The sequence below is a fragment of the Aethalodelphis obliquidens genome, unplaced genomic scaffold (assembly GCF_003676395.1).
Source record: "Aethalodelphis obliquidens isolate GAN/ISIS:26980383/991018 unplaced genomic scaffold, ASM367639v1 scaffold35, whole genome shotgun sequence".
Taxonomy (NCBI): domain Eukaryota; kingdom Metazoa; phylum Chordata; class Mammalia; order Artiodactyla; family Delphinidae; genus Aethalodelphis; species Aethalodelphis obliquidens.
Window position 1 is genome coordinate 10,099,951 of NW_020837979.1, and position 20,672 is coordinate 10,120,622.

The following is a 20,672-nucleotide window of genomic DNA, read 5'->3' on the forward strand; positions in this document are numbered from 1 at the left end:
CAGAGTTGCATGATGAAAAGCTCCAAGAGTTTTTGAGGGAGATTTGGGTGTTTTGAGTCTGTTTGTGCCTAAATCTCTTAACTCCCATGTGCCTCAGTTTCCTCATTTGCCATATGGGGAAGATGGAAATTACTTCCTGCTGACGAAAGTCACCATCTCTGTGACACACTCTACCCTGCGCTTGTCCACACCCCTCTCACTGCCCTCTGGGGCTCCTCTTCCCTTCAATACGGGCATCCCCTGAGACAACACTGAGCTTGAACGTGTTCTGCCTCTGTGACCTTGAGCAGGTTACTGAATCTTGAAGAGCCTCAGATTCTCCCAACTGTACATTGGTTAATTGTAGTATCCACATCACAGAATTATTGAGATTTTTGAATAATTCACAGCAATAGTTAGCAATAAATACATAATGTATTTGAGAAATATTATTCATTGCCAAGTACTTTGTGACAGATATATTTGACTACTACTATTCATTTATAATCACTGTTATAACAAATGTCCAACAATGTTGGGTAAATTATTATAAACCTACTTCATGAAAATTACATAGCTGTTAATGAAGGAAGACTATGTAAAATATTAAACACTATTTTAATACAATAGTAAGTGGTATAAATTATTAGGTATAAAATAAGCTACAAGGATATATTGTACAACACAGGGAATATAGCCAATATTTTATAATAACTAAATGGAGCATAACCTTTAAAAATTGTGAATCATTATATTGTACACCTGTAACATATAATATTGTACATCAAGTACCCTTCAATAAAAATTTTTTTTAAAAGCTAAATAAAATATTCTTTAAAAGATTAAAAAAGTCGTAAGTGGAAAAAGCAGTAAACCAAATTATCCTTATATCACAAGGATGACCACATAGAATAACTAGATCCAAGCATTCATCCAAAAAATAGCGAGAAGAGGCACAAAATACAGCAAGTAAGGGATGCAATGGGATGATTATGTGTACTTACACTACTTATCTTTCGGGAGGAAATTCTTTTTGAAAAAACAAACCCTGTCTATTTCTTTCAAATTGAAATTCGTTGGTGAGGACAAAGTAATAATGATGGTCACTGTGTTTTTCCTTCAGTTTCCTGGCGTTTAACACGGACACAGTCGGTAATCTTGCCTTTCTGTTGAAAGCAGTCAGTTTTCATGAAAGGGTTCTTCAGCGGGGTTTGGTGGCCCGGATTTATTATAAGGTAAAGATACATTGTGTTATATTTTTCCTTTTGGTGTTTAAGGCATATTCTTGCTGGTGAACTATCTGCTAATGTAATACAGGATGAGTCAGCGTAATTACAAGCTTCTGGAAATGGCTAGAATTCCTACAAGCCATTTTGCATGACAGCCTTGCTCGCTTTGGAGGCCCTGATGCTAGTGATTATCTCTTGTGCAGCATCTTTTAGAATTTTACCTGCAAGTGTCGTTTGGCTGCCGTGGGAGTTGATGAGTGGGGTAATTTTTAACCCTTATTGGAATTGAAGAGTCATTGTCTGTATGTAATAACGAATACATTGTTTTCTTGGTGGGGGGGGTGCATCAGGCACGTGTGAAAATTAACCATTGAATTAGCCTGAGATGCACTCTATTTCCTATTAAAATGCCCATGACGTTCTGCAAAAACATAAAATCTCTTATCAGCATTGATAAGAAATCTAGAGGGAATTTGCACCAAGTACTATACCAATGGGGTTGGTTTGAGGAAACACCCCCGCCCCAGCAATATCTGTTTCATCTCCTAATCCCAACATGGAATAGACAACAAGACCCCAAGAGAAGGCTTTACTTATCCCACTTTCTACCCAGGCTCAGGACCTCAGGGCTACCACAACCTGAAATCAGACCACGGCTCCCCCTCTGCAAAGGAATTATGTTCCAAGAGGACCAGAATTGGGTCCCATGAAACTCTCCCCCTTCAGTTTGTCTCTTTTTATATTGATTCCAAGATTACATCTCCCAGTACAACACAGAGCGGGAGGAGGATGAATGGCACATGGGGATGGGTAGTCTCTTCAGAAATGCTCTGCGGCAGAAGAGCCTTGGGAGCAGAAATGGTCAAAATCCACCCTGTGAAACAGAGAGACTGATGAGTACCTGCTGGAAGTTGGGCCAGGTTTGTGCAAACCACTCCATCCTTCAGTTGTAGATCTGAGGAGAGTTCCTGCCAGATGCCCAGGACACATCCAGGTGGGTTTAAGTCTCTCCACATTCCCTGCCTTATCAAACATGGAGCCAGCCAAAGTAAGAGAAGGATGCAATCAAAGGCAAAGATGCACTTATAAGCAGAACTAACAATGGAGAAAATGTAATCTATGAACTAGCTTTCCAAGACTGTAGAAGTAAAGGATAAAGATGTAATGGCATGGGGACTTCCCTGGTGATGCAGTGGTTAAGAATCCGCCTGCCAATGCAGGGGACACGGGTTTGAGCCCTGGTCTGGGAAGATTCCACATGCCGTGGGTCAACTAAGCCCGTGTGCCACATCTGCTGAGCCTGTGCTCTAGAGCCTGTGAGCTACAACTACTGAGCCTGCGCGCCTAGAGCCCATGCTCTGCAACAAGAGAAGCCACCACAATGAGAAGCCCGTGTACCACAGTGAAGATTAGCCCCCGCCCGCTGCAACTAGGGAAAGCCCGCGCGCAGCAGTGAAGACCCAACACAGCTAAAAATAAATTAATTAATTTAAAAAAGTGATGAAATGGCATGAGATGATAATCAACACAGAGTGAAAATAGTAGAAATGCAACCTATGGATAAGAAATATTCCTGAAATATTCCTGAAAATGCTGGAACAAAAGGAGCAGAAATATAATAACCAACAGAAAAGAATTATATTTTTCTTAGTGTAAAAAAAATCAAGATTTTAATAGAATAAAAACCATACTTGGATATAGCTTGCAAATGCAGAGTAAAGAGAATTTCATTAAAGCAACCAGACAGAAAATAATAGTTTACCAACAAATGGAAAAAACAAGCTTAACTTAAATCTTTATTCACCATCTCCAAATGGAATAAGACCTGCTCCTCTAAAGAGGAAACTCATGATCTAAGCATACCATTCCAAACCAAATTTAATTCATGAGTACAAGCAGTGGAAAGATATCTTCAGAAATCTAAGAATCAGAAGCAATTTCACTCCCATGGCCTTCCTTAAAACTTATTCACAGACCTACTCAATAGGACATGAAAAAGAATTAAAAGTAATAACTTGAAAATAAGGAAGTCAAGATATAAAAGTATCGATGGTCCATATGAATCAGCCTACGAATAATTAATGTGTTTTAAAAAATTAGTTCCAGAGTTAAATACATAAGCTAAAAAATGTTTTTGGAAAAAAACCATGAATTAAAAAAAAACCTTTGTGTCATTGGTTCTATAATAGAATGGTTCCTAAAATATTTTAAGGTAAGATAAAAAAAACTAAAGTAAAGTAAAAACATGCTCAATTTCTTACTTTAATTGCAGGGTAGGCAAAAGCATTGTTTTTTTTGATCATTAGAGAAAAACATAGGTTAAAATATATGTTTCATTACATTAAAAGTCAACATGATTTCCTTCCGATTTAGGTTACCACAGAGCATTGAGTGGAGTTCCCTGTGCTATACAGTATGTTCTCAATAGTTATCTATTTTATACATAGTATCAATAGTGTATATATGACAATCACAATCTCCCAATTCATCCTACCCCCCCTTCCTCCTTGGTATCCATACGTTTGTTCTCTTTATCTGTGCCTCTATTTCTGCTTTGTAAATAAGATAGTCTACATCAACTTTTTCAGATTCCACATATATGTTAATATATGATATTTGTTTTTCTTTTTCTGACTTACTTCACTCTGTATGACAGTGTCTAGGTCCATCCACGTCTCTACAAATGACCCAATTTCGTTCCTTTTTATGGTTGACTAATATTCCACTGTATCTATATATACCACATCTTCTTTATCCATTCCTCTCTTTTTTTTTTTGTTTTTGTTTTTGTTTGTTTTTTTTTGCGGTACGTGGGCCTCTCACTGTTGTGGTCTCTCCCGTTGCGGAGCACAGGCTCCCAACGCGCAAGCTCGGTAGCCATGGGTCACGGGCCCAGCCGCTCCGCGGCATGTGGGATCTACCCAGACCAGGGCTCAAACCCGTGTCCCCTGCATTGGCAGGCAGACTCTCAACCACTGCACCACCAGGGAAGCCCTATCCATTCCTCTCTTGATGGACATTTATGTTGTTTCCATGTCCTGGCTATTGTAAATAGTACTGCAATGAATATTGGGGTGCATGTGTCTTTTTGTAAAGTTTATTTATCTTATTTATTCATTTTTGGCTGCATTGGGTCTTTGTTGCTGCGCACAGGCTTTCTCTAGGGCGAGTGGGAGCTATTCTTTTCTGCAGAGCATGGGCTTCTCATTATGGTGGCTTCTCTTGTTGCAGAGCACAGGCTCTAGGAGCACGGGCTTCAGTAGTTGTGGCGTGCAGGCTCGGTAGTTGTGGCACATGAACTTAGTTGCTCCACAGCATGTGGGATCTTCCTGGACCGGGGCACGAACCCGTGTCCCCTGCATTGGCAGGCGGACTCTCAACCACTGTGCCACCAGGGAAGCCCAGAATATGTTTTTTAAAAAGCATTTAAGAAATGATAAACCTTGTACTCATGTTAATTATCTGAGTTACTACCATTAGTGTAACCATTTTAATAGTCAATTCAATTAAATATTCATTAAACAATACAGTTTTCTAGGGCTAAGCATGCGAAGACTACAAAGATTATTAAGATATGCTCCTACCTTGGGATAAGTCCACTAGTTATAGCCCAAGGCAGAATGAAATAAGTACTAAATTATGACAGAACCTACAAGCTTAGAGAAAAGAATTCTGACTTCTACATTTAAGTTTGTATTTTTGGCTCAACTTTTTGTTCAGCTAGCTCTATGTTGGCTTACGTCTACCTACATTAATTTGGTGGATCTGGAAATAAAATGACCTGGTCAGCAAGTTGAACATCTGACCCAAATGGGGTCTGGAGAATAGTCCTTGAACGGTGTCCAAAGGTGGGTGATTTCATCTAGAATGCCAAGATCCTGTAAAAATAACCATGTGATTTGGTTCAGGATCTTTTCAAGAAGCAAAAATAGGAGTGGACTCCGGAAGTCTGCTTTTCTTTTGTTTTATAGTAAATACTCTTTAATTTTCCTCAAATGCACATTTTATTTTGGAGACACTTAGCTCACACGCGTTAGATAGCCCATCTCCCTCTTACCCTGGAGGGAGCACTAAGGGCTAGAAGTTCACAGAGTTAGAGAGTCAAAACCCCTAGGTCCTCACAGAAGACCTATCATCTGATACTGCCTTTCCCTCCTTGGTGCAGCCAGAATTTAACTTAAAATGGAGCCAGGAAATGTCCTTCTGTGTGGTGGTGGCCATGGAGGGAGCCCAGCCCCATGCCTTGTCTTGGAAGCTCCACTCCCCCAGCTTTCTAAAATCCTGCTGCAAACGTTGTTCATCAGGGTCACTATATCACTTCCCCATTAGTGGTGGGGGGGTGACAATGAACAATGACTTGTCACTTTGAGAATATTTTATTAAGGACTTCATTTTACAGAGAAAAATCTAGGGAAGAAAAATGTATCCCCTGAGTAATCAATATGTTTAACAGATGACTATTTTCAAATGTGGGTAACAAAAATTGGGCAGGTAGAGGGATGATGATTCAGGTGGGATGAAAACTGTTCCGGGTAACCAGTTTATTCATGTCTGTCTCTCGTCACCTGTAATATTCTTCTGCTGCACTGGTGGTTCCCCCATTTCAGGGTGTGTAGGAATCACCTGGAAAAGAATGATTTTAAAAATCTGATTCATGTTGCCCTCCTCCACACTGCAAGGCTGAGTCAAAAGGGGAAGAGAAGTGGTTTGTAAATGAATATCATGAATCATCCTCAAAATTCAGGGGCAGTCAGCTCACTTGGAAACAACTACCCTAAGTTATTTTTTCTCATTCAGAATTTGACGTCTGGTTGGAGAAGAATTGGTGGAGGCTGGAAATAAGGTTTTCGGAGGTGTAACTTTATAGAGCTTTCTGTTTAGAAATGTGACAGTCACCTACCGTCTTTATTGTTGTGGTCAGTGCAGCCTGACTGCTGTGTGTGTGTGTGTGTGTGTGTGTGTGTGTGTGCACACGTGTGTGAGAGAGAGAGAGAGAGAGACTCTAAAGCTCTTTAGATCTTTAGAATATAATGAAATCATAGTACCTCTAAAGGCTATCTTTCTAACAGATGATGCCAGTTATTCTGTTAGAATTTTAGACTAACAGTTTCTTTGCCCAGGCCACCTGGTTGGCATATGGAATCTTATGTGAGTTCTTGTCCGCAGAAAATGTGAGCTGTCTGTATCAGTGATTGGATGGCACACACATGGCGTGTGCTGGAGGTCAGGCTGCCAGAATCTCATCAGTTGCAGGTCCTCAAGAGCTTTGGTCCAGTGATGTCTGGTAGATCCAGAGAGGAGCTGGAAAATGCCATTGTCGATGAACCCAAAGAGAATATCTGGTCTGCTTTGCTTGTGCTTCTCGGAGAGTTTCAGAGTGGAGACAGGAATCAGAGAGTAACAGCAGCTGGGTTGTGTTTGTTACATTTTTAAAAGCCAATACAGCAACCTGAAGAGCAGATGTTTTACTGAAAATCTCATGGTACAGAAATGCTAAGAGCTTTATTCCAGAGACAGATCATCAAAGACAGGAAACAGGATTAGAAACCAAATTTCCTGAGTTCCTGGTTTGCATTGATCTTGCATCTTCTAACTCCTGTGGTCAAGTTGGGCTGGGAAGATGACCAGCAGACCAGAGCAACCTGGTGGAGGGGCCTTTTTGTCTTCAGAGCACTGGGTGCTGCCTATGCAGTGGCCACCTTATGCAAAAGTAAGGCTTCGCTGCTGACCGGGGCTTGAAATTCCTTTAATGGGGAACATATACCCATTTCTCAGTGAGAGCTAAGGCTTAAACTCCTGCAACTCAGCGAGGGGAAAAGAGTGACTGACTTCCACATCCCAGTAGCTGTACATGGTGTGAGGAAGGGGTAGGTGGTGGTCTGAGAGACCCCAGAGTGGACAGGCAGGAAGATCCGAGGCTGCCTGTGCCTACCTCCTGTGTGCCGTGCTCCTAAGGCTTAGCTTGGCACTTCCCTCTTTGTTGTTTCTGGTCATAGGAAATGTTTCTGTTCTGTGATGCTTTCCTCTCTCTTATTCTAGTTACGTTAAATCCAGTTAATACTAGGAGTTGCATTTTCTCTTTTCCCCTCACTTCTAACTTCCTCCATCTTTCCCTCAAAGAGATCACCTAAACTCTCTTCCTAGGGAAGCCTATTATGGGTAGGGAATGGAAAGGAAAGAAAGAAGAGGAAGTGATGAGAAGGAAAAGGAAGAGGAAGTTATATTTCTAATAACTGCATGGGCGGTGCAGTCATTTCCTTTTTGTGTGAGAGCTAGAAGGGTCCCTCAGGAGGCAACCTGAGGATCAAAAAGGTTAGTGGTTTCTTCAAGGGAATGCAGTCACCAAGAGCAAAGAGGAGACTCACATTTGGTTATGCAAATATACTATTTTTTTCCTTAAACTTTCACCCACTATTTTAGTAATCCTCTATGGATCTTTCTGGAAATAATACTGTGGTGTTTATTACTGGGAATTCTATTTCTCTCATTCCTGCTACATTCCTTTATTAGAAGCAAGAACTGTCCCTTCTCCTCCAATGATTTAATGATTTATCTATTCAATTAATTATTATTTATATCAGTGTGGATTAATGGATATTTATTGTATATTTGGGCTATGTCCAATTCTACCATATTTTATTTTCTTGCTCTAATTGTCCCAGCTGTGGCCATTGAGATCTCCCTCAGTTTAACTAGCCCCTGTATCTCTTTGATATGTCCCCATCTTTTTTTTTTTTTTTGAAACACTTCCTTATTTTTTGGTACCATAAAATGTTCCAGGCTCATCTCATATTTTCCCAGCCCAACCTGTAATCAACCATTTCTCCAAGAGTCCCTGGTTCCTTTTATTGGAGAATAGTATTTAAAAATCAATATCTGGTTGCTGGGTATGCTAATTGCTACTGGAGTGTCACTACTTCTAGGCTTGTTCTAAGCTAGAAAATAGGTATAGGTTTACTCACTCACACATTCTCACACAGATTTGTATGCACGGATATTAGAAACCATGAGTTTATACTGGTAGTTCTGATTCCAATCCCAAACCACAAGCATTCCCTCTTTCCTATTTGTAACTTCTTTCTCTGAGAAAGTGAGAAATCTGGCTTTCATTGTCTACTATGTTTACTTATTTGATCTTCCCTAGTATGCACATTAAGTAGTTTCAGAATTGCTAACCCATCTCTCTGTGAGAAACACATTTACAAGTAGAATACAGTATTTGTCTTTGTGAACTTAGCTTACGGTATCTAATCAAAGTAGTATTTCCAAAATTACTTTGACTCGTTCTTTCCTTCTCCTTCAGTGAGACTGTGTTATTCATTTGCAACACAGTTAGGTTCATTTGTGGCTATTTGTATTCTACTCTGGGATCTCCCAACATCCTGGTGGATTTGAGTCCATTCATGTTTTGGCTACATGAAACATTACTAAGTTTCTAAGAATCAAAGCTGTACAAAAAGTATACTCAGAACTGTCACTCCTTCCTCACCCCTACATCCCCACTTCCATTCTTCTCTTTTTCCCCCACATACCTCCAATAGGTGAGCAGACTGTTTAGTTTTTGACTTATCCTTCCTTTATTTCTTTCACACAAATAATCAGATACATTTGTATTTTCTTATATTGTTTTCTCTCTTTCATGAAGGATCGCATACTATAGATACTCTTCTGTATTTTTTTTCCCTCTTAACCATATGTCCTGGAAAGCATTCTACATCAGTTCATAGAGATCTACCTTATCCTTTTCTTTTTTTTTTTTTTGCGGTACGCGGGCCTCTCACTGTTGTGGCCTCTCTCGTTGCGGAGCAACAGGCTCCGGACGCGCAGGCTCAGCGGCCATGGCTCACGGGCGCAGCCGCTCCGCGGCATGTGGGATCTTCCCAGACCAGGGCACGAACCCGTGTCCCCTGCATTGGCAGGCGGACTCTCAACCACTGCGCCACCAGGGACGCCCGATCTACCTTATTCTTAAACAAACAAACAAACAAACAGAAAAACAGCAGAATAATACACTGTATGGATGTATCATAGCTTACTCAACCCCTCTTTATTGTATGCATATGAAATTTAGTATTGCTTAAGGTGTACCTTTAGGGTGGATTTCTGGAAGTGTGATTGCTGGGTCCAAAGGGAAGTGCATATGTAGTTTGGTTAAGTATTGTCAAATTATCCCTCAGAAAGGTTGTACCAGTTTGCATTCTCCCCAGCAACGTTTGTTTCTTCACAGCCTCATCAACAGAATGTGTTCTCATACTTTTTATTTTTGCCAATTTGATAGGTGAGAAATTATATCTCTATATTGGTCTAAGTCCCTTCTCTAATTATGAGTGAGTTTGCATAGTTTTTCATCTATGTGAGAGCTATTTTAACATATTTTTCAGGTATTATTTGTTCATATTAGCTTCCCATTTATCCATAGGGATTTCGGTATTTTTGTACAATAATTTTCTATATTAAGGATCTTATACCTTTGTCATATTGCAAAAATTTCTTCCAGTTTGTCACTTGTATTTTGACATTGTTCATGGTAATTTTTGCCGTGCAAAAAGGTGTTTAACTTCTGTGTAGTCAAATGGATTTTAACAGAGAGAAAGCCTTTCCCTACATTTAGGTTAAAGAAGAAGTTACCACATGGGAACCTCAATCTTAATGTCCTGAGGAGTCATCAGATTGAGTTTGGGACTGTCAGAAAGACTGAAAACTGAAGGGGAAAATTTTAAAAAAGGGAGCCATAGAGAGGGAAACTTCAAAATATGTGTATTAACACTACTCAAATCTTTAACTGATATCTGAAATATGCATAGGTGGACAAGACTCCAAAGAGCTCAAGGGATCTTTCATTTGAAAGGCTTAAAAAGCTGAGCAGAGAATTCAACTGTTGCCTACCACATAGGACACAGAATATATAGTTTGAGTTCTGCCCAGTTAGAGAGGTATGGAAAGCTTTCCACTGGAACACCAGAAGGGCCATACCTTAGATATAAAAAACTATGCCCCAGGAAAGGGGATTTCCTGAAGGACTACAAGTAGAATTAAAAGATACTAAAGGCAAAACCAAAAAGGTTCTTCCTGACAACGAATAAAACCAAGCCTCTACAGATTCAAGTTTAACGGCATGCTGGAATAAAACTCAATACGCTTTAGAGGAAAATAACAGGATCCAGAATGAGTAGTGTTTGCAGTGTCCAATATACAATAAAATATTACCAGACATGTGAACAAGTAGGAACATGTAATCCATAATCAAGAGAAAAATCAGTCAATAGAAAAAGACACCAAAAATAACTCCAGTATTGAAATTAGAAGACAAGCACTTTTTTTAAAAATATGATGAATTTATTAAAGAGTGGACAGGACATAATAAAAGAAATTTTCAGGAGACTTTTGGAAATTTTGTATATTTTAAAAACCCAAGCAGGATAGAACTGAAAAATACAATATTATAAATAAAAAATTGGGACTTCCCTGGTGGCCAGTGGTTAAGAGTCTGCCTGCCAATGCAGGGGACACGGGTTTGAGCCCTGGTCTGGGAAGATCCCACATGCCACGGAGCAACTAAGCCCATGTGCCACAACTTCTGAGCCTGCACTCTAGAGTCTGCGAGCCACAATTACTGAGCCCACATGCCAAGACTACTGAGGCCCACGCGCCTAGAGCCCATGCTCCACAACAAGAGAAGTCACCACAATGAGAAGCCCGTGCACTGCAACAAAGAGTAGCCCCTGCTCGCCACATCTAGAGAAAGCCTGCACGCAGCAGCAAAGACCCAATGCAGCCAAAAAAATAAATTAATTAATTAAAAAATTAATTGGGTGGAATTAACAACAGATTGGATGCAACAGAGGAAAATGTCAGTGAACATGAAGACATCAATAGAAATCCTTTGAGCTAAAGCTCAGAGAGAAAAAGATTGATAAAAATGAACAGAGCCTTAGTGACCTGTGGGACAGAATCACACACTCTAATATACATACACTTGGAGTCTCAGAGAAAGATAAGACAGAATGGAACAGAAAAGGTATCAGCCAATTTTTAAAGAAATGACAGCACACAAATCCAGAAAGCTCTCAAGATTCAGACAGAGAGGATGGAAACCAACCAAACAAACAAACATAAAAACAGAAGCACATCATAGTAAAACTGCTGAAAATCAAAGATAAAGAATAAATTGTAAAAGTAGCCAGAGAAGAAGGAACATTAGAAACAGAAAAGAAATGATAAGAATGATGGTTGATTTCCATTAGAAATTGTAGAGCCAGAAGACAGTGGAAAAGATGTCTCTAAAGTGCTGGAAAAAAAAAAAACACCACCAACTTTCCCCCTAGAGTTTTAGAGCCAGCAAAGATATGTATCAAAAATGATTTAAGGCATTTTCAGGTAAAGGAAAGCTGAGAAAATTTGTCATAAGCAGACCTGTACTAGAAGAAATGTTAAGGAAGTTTCTTCAAGCTGAACAAAATGAAATTGCATGGAAATTTAAACCTAAAGGAAAGATGAACAGTGAAAATGCAAAATGTGTAGGTAAATATTAATGACACCTTCCTTCTTGTTTTAAAGTTTTTAGAATTCAATTGGCTATTTAAAGCAAACGTAATTGTAGTTATTTTGGTTTTTTAATGTATATGGAAGTAAAATATATGGCACCTTAGCACAAAAGATGGGATTTAAAGTACTTGGAATTATACTATTATAAGGTTCTTATGTTATACATGAATTGTTATTAATTGAAGGCAGACTGTCATAGTAAAGAATATATATTTTAATAGAGGAGGTAAACTGAGACAAAAAAGAAAAATCCTCAGTTAATCTGGAAGAAGGCATGGAAGAAGGAACAAAAACTAATGACCTAAGGAGACAGACATACCATAGAAGTATAGTAGACTTATACCCAACATTATCAGTAACTATATTAAATGTAAATGGACTGAACATTCCCATTAAAAGGCAATTAAATTGTCATAGGGGGTTAAAAATAAGCAAAATCTCATCTATATGCTTTGAAGATAAAGATAAAGACAAGAAAAAGATATAGCTTGCAACTAGAACATGAGAGACTAAATTAATATCAGATAAAGCAAACTTTAAGACAAAGAGTATTACCAAGGATAAAGAGGGTCATTTCATGAAGATTAAAAGACCACTTCATCAAGAAGGCAATAATCTGAAATAGGTATGCACCATAACAGACATTCAAAATACATGAAGCAGGGGAACTTCCCTGACGTTCTAGGGTTTAAGCATCAATGTTCCCACTGCAGGGAGCATGGGTTCGATCCCTGGTTGGAGAACTAAGATCCCACACGCCATGTGGCCTGGCCAAAAAAAAAAAAAAAAAAAAAAGCATGAAGCAGAAATTGACAGAACCAAAGGGAGAAACAGACAAATCCAATAATTGATGAAACAAATAGACAGGAATTCAATATGGCTTAAAAGATGTGAACAACACTATCATCCAACTCTATCTATTTAGCATTTATAGACATTTATTGAAAACTACACTGAGAACTACAGTTGCTGTTCGTAAGACAAATCTCAGTAAAAAATTTAAAATATCAAAATAATACAGAATATTTTCCCTATTGATAATGGAATTAAATTAGAGATCAATAACAAAAAGATATCTGGAAAAATCTCCCAAATAAATATTTAGCAACTCATTTCTGTGAATCCAAGAAGGAGTCTCTAGGGGAGTTAGAAAATATTTCAAACTGAACGATAATGAAAGCAAAACATATCAGATTTGGTGGGTATAGTGAAAAGAGCCCTCAGAGGGAAATTTATAGATTGAAGTGTTTGTCTTAGAAAATAAAAAAACGTTTAAGTAAATGATGTAAGTTTCCACCTTAAGAGCTAGAAAAAGAGGAGCGAGGTAAGTAGCATAAAGGGAATGATAAAGATTAGAGAGAAATCGATAAAGTAGAAAATAAACTCTAGAGAAAATCAACAAACCTAAAAGTCTGTTCTTTGAAATGATTAAAAATTGGTTGATCCCCAGCAAGCCTGATCAAGAGAAAAAGAGATAAAGGACCAGCTAACAAGATCAAGAATGAAAGAGGAAATATCATAACATGTAGGACAGAGATTAAAATACAATAAGGGAATATTATGAACAACTTTATGCACATAAATTCAAGAACTTAGAACAAATTCCTGGAAAAACACAACGTTCAAGAGCAAGCAAAAAACAAACAAACAGGGGAGCTAAAAATATCTATTAAATGAATTTAATTTGTAATGGAAACATTCTACAAAGAAAGCTCTAGGTCCAGGTGGTTTTTCTGTTGAATCCTATCAAACATTTGAAGACAAAATTATACCAGTCTTACACAAAACTCTTTCAAAAGCCCATATAATACTGATATGAGAACTAATAAGTACATTGTAAAGAAAAAATTATAAACCAATATTTTCATTACATAGGCAGAAATGTATAATAAAATATTAAAGATTGCATCCAGCGATATATATACAAAGAAAAATATGTCACCAAGTGGTGTTTACTCCAAGAATGCAGTGTTGATTTAACATTCAAATATCAATGAAATCTACAACATTGGCAAAATAAAGGAGAAAAATTATGTGATTATATAATGCAGAAAAAAATTTGACAACCTCCAACATCAGTTCATAGTTATAAAAAGTCTTAGCAAACTAGAAATAGAAACTCATTTCCTCAATTTTGAAACAGCACATCTACAGTAAACCTATAGTTAACATATCTAATGGAGAAATATTGCCTGCTTTCCTCACTAAGAGGGAGAACAAGGTGAGAATGTCCACTATCACCACTTCTATTTGACATTACACTGGAGGTCCTAGCTGTGCAACAGCTAGGCAAGAAAAAGAAATAAATGACAAATATTGTAAAGGAAGAAATATATCTGTCTTAATTTGCAGATGAAATAGTTGTTTAAATAAAAAATATGAAAGACTTTACCAAAAATACGCACAAACTCTACCAGAACTAGTAAATCAATACACGGTTACAGGATACAAACTCAGTATCCAAAATAAATTTTATTTTTATACACTATCAATAAACAATTGGAAAACAAAATGTAAAATTAAATTAAATTTATAATATCATTAAAAAACATGAAGTTCTTAGGAATATATTTTACAATAAAAATTCAAACAGTGCAAGATCTGTATATAGAAAACTATAAGACATTGCAGAAGGTAATTAAAGAAAACTTAAAGAAGTGGAAAAGTATATCATGTTTGTGCATGGAAAGATTCAGTATTGCTGTGATGTTCATTCTCCTTAAATTGGTCTTTAGAGTCAACACCATCTCAGTCAAAATCGCAGCAGGACTTTTTGTAGAAACTCACAAGCTGATTTGACAATTCATGTAGAAATACAAATAGCCTAAAATAGCCAAAACAACTATGAAAAAAGTTGAAGAAATGTGCAGGCCTTGTACTACCTGATTTTAGAGTTAATGCTAATGCTCTGATAATCCAGACAGTGTGGGATTGGCATAAAGATAAACAAATAGATCAGTAGAACACTATAGAGTCCAGAAATTGACCCACAAATATATGTTCATTTGATTTTTTTACAAAGGTACAAAGGAAATTAAATGATGAAGAGAGAAAGTTTTTCAGCAAATTGTGCAACAAACAGCTAACTATCCGAACGATAAAAAAATGAACCTTGACCTATTCCTCACATAATACGCAAAAATTAATTTGAAATTGACCATAGACTTAAAGTGAAAGTGAAAACTATAAAACTTTTAGAAGAAAACGTAGGATATCATCTCTTTGGCATTGGGGTAAAAACTAAGATTTCTTAGAAAAAATATAAAAAGCACTAACCATTCAATTAAATATTGATTGATTGGAATTTTTTCAAAATTAAAAACAAATTGTTCTCCAAAAGATACCAGTGAGAAAGCAAAAAGATAAGCCATGACCTTGGAGAAATTATTTGCAACACATGTATCTGACAAAAGACTTTTATCCAGAATACATAAAGACCTCCTCTAACTTAGTAACAAAAAGACATAATCTAAGAAAAATTACACAAGGGACTTGAAAGACACTTCACAAAAGAAGATAAAAGAATGGTAATGGGGGCTTCCCTGGTGGTGCAGTGGTTGAGAGTCTGCCTGCCAATGCAGGGGACACGGTTTCGGGCCCTGGTCTGGGAGGATCCCACGTGCCACGGAGCGGCTGGGCCCCTGAGCCACAGTTGCTGAGCCTGCGCGTCTGGAGCCAGTGCTCCGCAGCGGGAGAGGCCGCGATAGTGAGGGCTCCGCGCACCGTGATGAAGAGTGGCCCCCGCTTGCTGCAGCTAGGGAGGGCCCTCGCACGGAGACGAAGACCCAGCACAGCCATAAATAAATAAATAAATAAAAATTTTTAAAAAAAGAATGGTAATGAGCACATTAAACTTTGCTCAATCTTACTAGTCATCAGGGAAATTGAAATTAAAACCACAATGATATAACATGACACACCCACTGCACTGTGTTAAACTAAAACGATTGATGAAATTCAATCATGGTGACAATATGGAACAAGGGGAACTTTCATAATTGCTGTTGGTAGTGTAAAATAGCAATACCCGTTCTGGAAAACAGTTTGGCAGCTCCTTATAAAGTTAATTATGTACCCACCCTACGACCGGCACTTTCCTCCCTAGGTATTTACCCAAGAAAAATGAAACCCTGCTCACAAAAAGACATACAAGAATGTTTATAACAGCTGTATCAATAATAGTCAAAAACTGGAAACGACCCGAATGTTCATCAGCGTGAGTCTGGATAAACCAGTATCTTCATACATCGGAATTGTATCCAGCAATAAAGAGGGATAAAGTACTGTTACCTGCAACCAAATAAGTGAATTTTACAGATGTTATGTGTAGTGAAAGAAGCCTGGCAGAAAAAATTAATAATGCATGATTCCATTTATATGACATTCATTCAAGAAGGGGTGAAATTAGCAGATGGTTATCTGGGGATCAGAGAGTGGGAGACTGGTACTGACAGAGAGGGAGTACAGAACAGGGTCTGGGAAATTTCTGTACCTTGGCCTGGGTGGTTACATGGTTACATACACATGTAAAAAATCATCAAGCTGTCAACTTAAGATTTATGCATCTGACTGTATGCCTCTTATTCCTCAATTAAAAAATTTAAAGATATAACTTAAGTGGTGCCTCACAGCATTTAGGTTGTTTGCATTACAGGCACTTAGCATTTTTTTGTATATGAAATTGGAAACTTAGAAGTTTCCAAGATTCAGCTGCTGAATCTTGATACACTAATTGGGGAAAAGAAGAAATGGCTAATGGCAACAACATTCACCAAGTGTCAGTTCTGTGCTAGACAGTTTTCAGTGTCACACCAAAGCACAGTTGTGGGTGCCCTGGCCAGCCAGCAGCATGGAATCCAGAGAGCATGGTGACAGATGACGGGGGAGGTCTGGGCCAGTGGCCAGGGTCACAGGAGTCTGGCAAGAGGTGAGCTATTGAGGGCTGCCCCGAAGTCAGGCAGACATACCCTAGAGATTCTGAACCTTCTATTAGAGATCTTCCATCCCAGAGGCTGGACCCCAGGAAGCAGGGCCCTGACCAAGGTGGTAAGGAAGGCCCAGGCATGGACCGTTGGGAAAGTCACCCAGACAGGGCAAGGGGACAAGACAGCTTAGTTTCAGAGAGAGGCAGATCTATGGGGACACGTACCAAACTCTGGGCTCACGGTTGAAGAGCAATACCATAGAAATGACAGTTTTCTAATTTGTGGCACCCTAATTACTGGTGAGTTTGACTTGGTATAAGTGACTGAATACTAAACAACAGTTTCTTTTTGGGGGGTCTCTCCTTTTTTTTTCAGCTTTATTGGATATAATTGACATAGAACATTGTGTAATTTTAAGGTGTACAATGTGATGATTCATATATGGTACACTGATTACCACAATAGTGTTAGTTAACACTCCCATCAGCTCACATAATTACATTTCGGGTGGAGAATGAGACATTTAGGATCTACTGTCTAGCAGCTTACAAGGATGTAGTATAATGGTGTTAGCTATAGTCACCGTGCTATACATTAGATCCCCAGGACTTATTCCTCTTGTAACTGGAAGTTTGTACCCTTTGACCAACATGTGTCCATTTCTCCTGCCCCCAGCCCCTGACAGCCACCATTCTACTCTGTTTCTATGACTTCAGCTTTTTTAGATTCCACATACAAATGAGATCATACAGTGTTTGTTTTTCTGTGTCTGACTTATTTTGCCTATCATAATGACCTCAGGGTCTATCTGTGTGGTTGCAAATGGCAGGATTTCCTTCTTTCTTATGCTGAATACCATTCCATTGTATATGTATGTGTGTGTGTGTGTGTGTGTGTGTGTGTATATATATGTATATATATATGTATATATACGAACACTTAGGTTGCTTCCATATCTTGGTTTGTGTAAATAATGCTGCAGTGAACATAGGAGTGCAGATATCTCTTCAAGATAGTGATTTCATTTCCTTCAGATAAATGCCCAGAAGTGGGATTTCTGGGTCATATGGTAGTTCCATTTTTAATTTTGTTAGGACCCTCCATACTATCTTCCATAGGGGCTGTACCAATTTACATCCCCACCAACAGTGCACAAGGATTCCCTTTTCTCCACATACTCACCAACACTTTTTATCTCTTGTCTTTCTGATTATAGCCATTCTAACAGGTATGAGGTGATATCTCATTGTGGTTTTGATTTTTATTTCCCTGATGATTAGTGATGTTGAGCATCTTTTCAAGTACCTTTTGGCCATTTGTATGTCTTCCTTGGAAAAATGTCTATTCAGGTCAACTGCCCATTTTAAAAATTGGATTATTTGTTTTTTGGGTTTTTTTAAACAATTGAGTTGTGTGAGTTTCTTATATATTTTGGATGTTAACCTCTTATCACATAGATGGTTTGCAGATATTTTCACCCATTCTGCAACTTGCCTTTTCATTTTGCTGATTGTTTCCTTTGCTGTGTAGAAGCTTTTTAGTTTGATGTGGTCCCACTTGTTTATTTTGCTTTTGTTGCTTGTGCTTTTGGTGTCAAATCCAAAAAAATTGTTGTCAAGACATTGTTTTCTTCTAGGAGTTTTATGGTTTCAGGTCTTAATATTTAAGTCTATCATCCATTTCTAGTTAATTTTTGTAAGTTGTGTAAGATAGGGGTCTGATTTCACTCTTCTACATATTTTATTGAAGAGACTATCCTTTCCCCATTGTGTATTCATGGTTCTCTTGTCAAATATTAGTTGACCATACATGCATAGCTTTATTTCTGGGCTCTTGATTCTGTTCCATTGCTCTGTGTGTCCTTTCTTTATGCCAACACCACACTGTTTTGATTACTGTAGCTTTGTAATATAGTTTGAAATCTCAAAGTGTGATATCTCCAGTTTTGTTTTTTCTCAGAGTTGTTGTGGTTATTTGAGATCTTTTGTGGTCCCATATGAATTTTAGGACTTTTTTTTTGTATTTCTGGGGAAAAAAACCATTTTTGATAGGGTTTGCTTTGAATCTGTAGATTGCTTTGGGTAGTATGGACATTTTAACAATATTCATTTTTCTGATCCATGAACATGGTATATTGTTTCATTTATTTTTGTCTTCTTCAATTTCTTTCATCTTATAGTTTTCAGTGTACAGATCTTTCACTTCTTTGGTTAATTTATTGTTTTGTTTTCTGTTTTTTTTGTGGTGCGCGGGCCTCTCTCACTGTGTGGCCTCTCCCGTTGCGGAGCACAGGCTCCGGACGCGCAGGCTTAGCGGCTATGGCTCACGGGCCTAGCCGCTCTGCGGCATGTGGGATCTTCCCGGGGCACGAACCTGTGTCCCCTGCATCGGCAGGCGGACTCTCAACCACTGCACCACCAGGGAAGCCCTAATTTATTGGTTTTTGATGCAACTCTAAATGAGATTGTTTTTATTTCTTTTTCAGATATTGCACTGTTAGTGTAGAAAGATGCAGCTGATTTCTGTATTTTGACTTTGTATCCTACAACTTTACTGAATTCATTTATTAGTTGTAATGTTTTTGGGGGGACTCTTTAGGATATTCTATATATAAGATCATATCATCTGCAAATGGAAACTATTCTACTTCTTCTTTTCCAATTTGTATGCCTTTATTTCTTTCTTGTCTAATTGTTCTGGCTAGGACTTCCAGTACTATGTTGAATAAGGATAGCGAGCGTGGGCATCCTTATCTTATTCCTGATCTTACAGGAAAAGCTTTCAACCTTTCACTGTCAAGTATGGTGTTCACTATGGGCTTTAACAACAGTTTCTTCAAGTTCTCTGTGATTAGGGGGTTGACACATCCTGGGGCTTGATGCTACTGGAAACTGTAGAATTTGGGTGAACAGCAACGAGCCTATTATTCTATTTATTCTGCCCTTCCTCAAGGCCAGTGGGCAGACCATTATGGTCAGCTGGGATCAGGACATTTGTCAAGTTCTTGCTGTGATGAGAGACAGCCTAGCGCCCAGCACTTTGCCTACAGCCAACACCCTGATAGCAGGGCTAAGAAAAGGGAAACAGCAAACTTGCCAGGCTGCAGGGGCCTCCATGAGGAATGTGTGACCAAGCTCACAGGTGTATGACATTAGGACACAGCATAATACAAAGGAGGGAATCACATATGTCCCTATAAAGGGCTTAACACCTCCCAGCCTGGCCTCCCAAGTCAGCCAGTGTTAAGTCCAGCCCATCCCCTCATCAGCTTAGCAGCCTGGCGCTGGGACAGACCACCACCTATTGACCTTAGAATTTCATGTGGCAGCTCTCAGCGACCTGCTGCTCTTCCTTTCCCGCTTGCCAACAGCTCAGGCTTTCCTTATAGGCTGTTTTGTTGTGTTTTAACCCCTAGTGTTAATTCACCCCTTACTCACAAGTGTCTCAAAGCCCTCTCCCTGCTGAGCACACAGGAGGACACAGAGGCTCACGCAGTGGTCGTCTCAACATAATGAGATGGGTGCTGTTTCAGAATTCCAAAAGGTTAGCCAAAAATAGAAGCCTCTGAGTGACAGTGAAGTAAAAGTGCTTCGGGCTTCCCTGGTGGCGCAGTGGTTGAGAGTCCGCCTGCCGATACAGGGGACACGGGTTCGTGCCCCGGTCTGGGAAGATCCCACATGCCGCGGAGCGGCTGGGCCCGTGAGCCATGGCCGCTGAGCCTGCGCGTCCGGAGCCTGTGCTCTGCAATGGGAGAGGCCACAACAGTGAGAGGCCCGCGTACCGCAAAAAAAAAAAAAAAAAAAAAAAAAAGTGCTTCATCGGAGCTTCAGATATATAGATTTAAATAAACAATTAAGAAAAAAAAAGAAGACCTGTAAACGTTTGAATTTTTACTGAATAGTTCCTTGTATGACAGATGCTGCTCAGTGACATGGCGCACCCTGCACCGTGTGAGTTCAAAGATGACTAAGACACGGACTCTCAGCTGGAGGGA

At 38.9% G+C, this 20,672-nt stretch overlaps 1 protein-coding gene across 1 annotated transcript in view; it reads left to right on the forward strand.

Annotated features, from left to right (window-relative positions):
• ACOXL (acyl-CoA oxidase like) overlaps positions 1-20,672 on the forward strand; it is a 332,334-nt gene that overhangs the window by 254,537 nt on the left and 57,125 nt on the right. Inside the window, 1 exon segment of the mRNA XM_027129018.1 lies at positions 1,103-1,214. Coding sequence (XP_026984819.1) covers positions 1,103-1,214 — 112 coding nt within the window.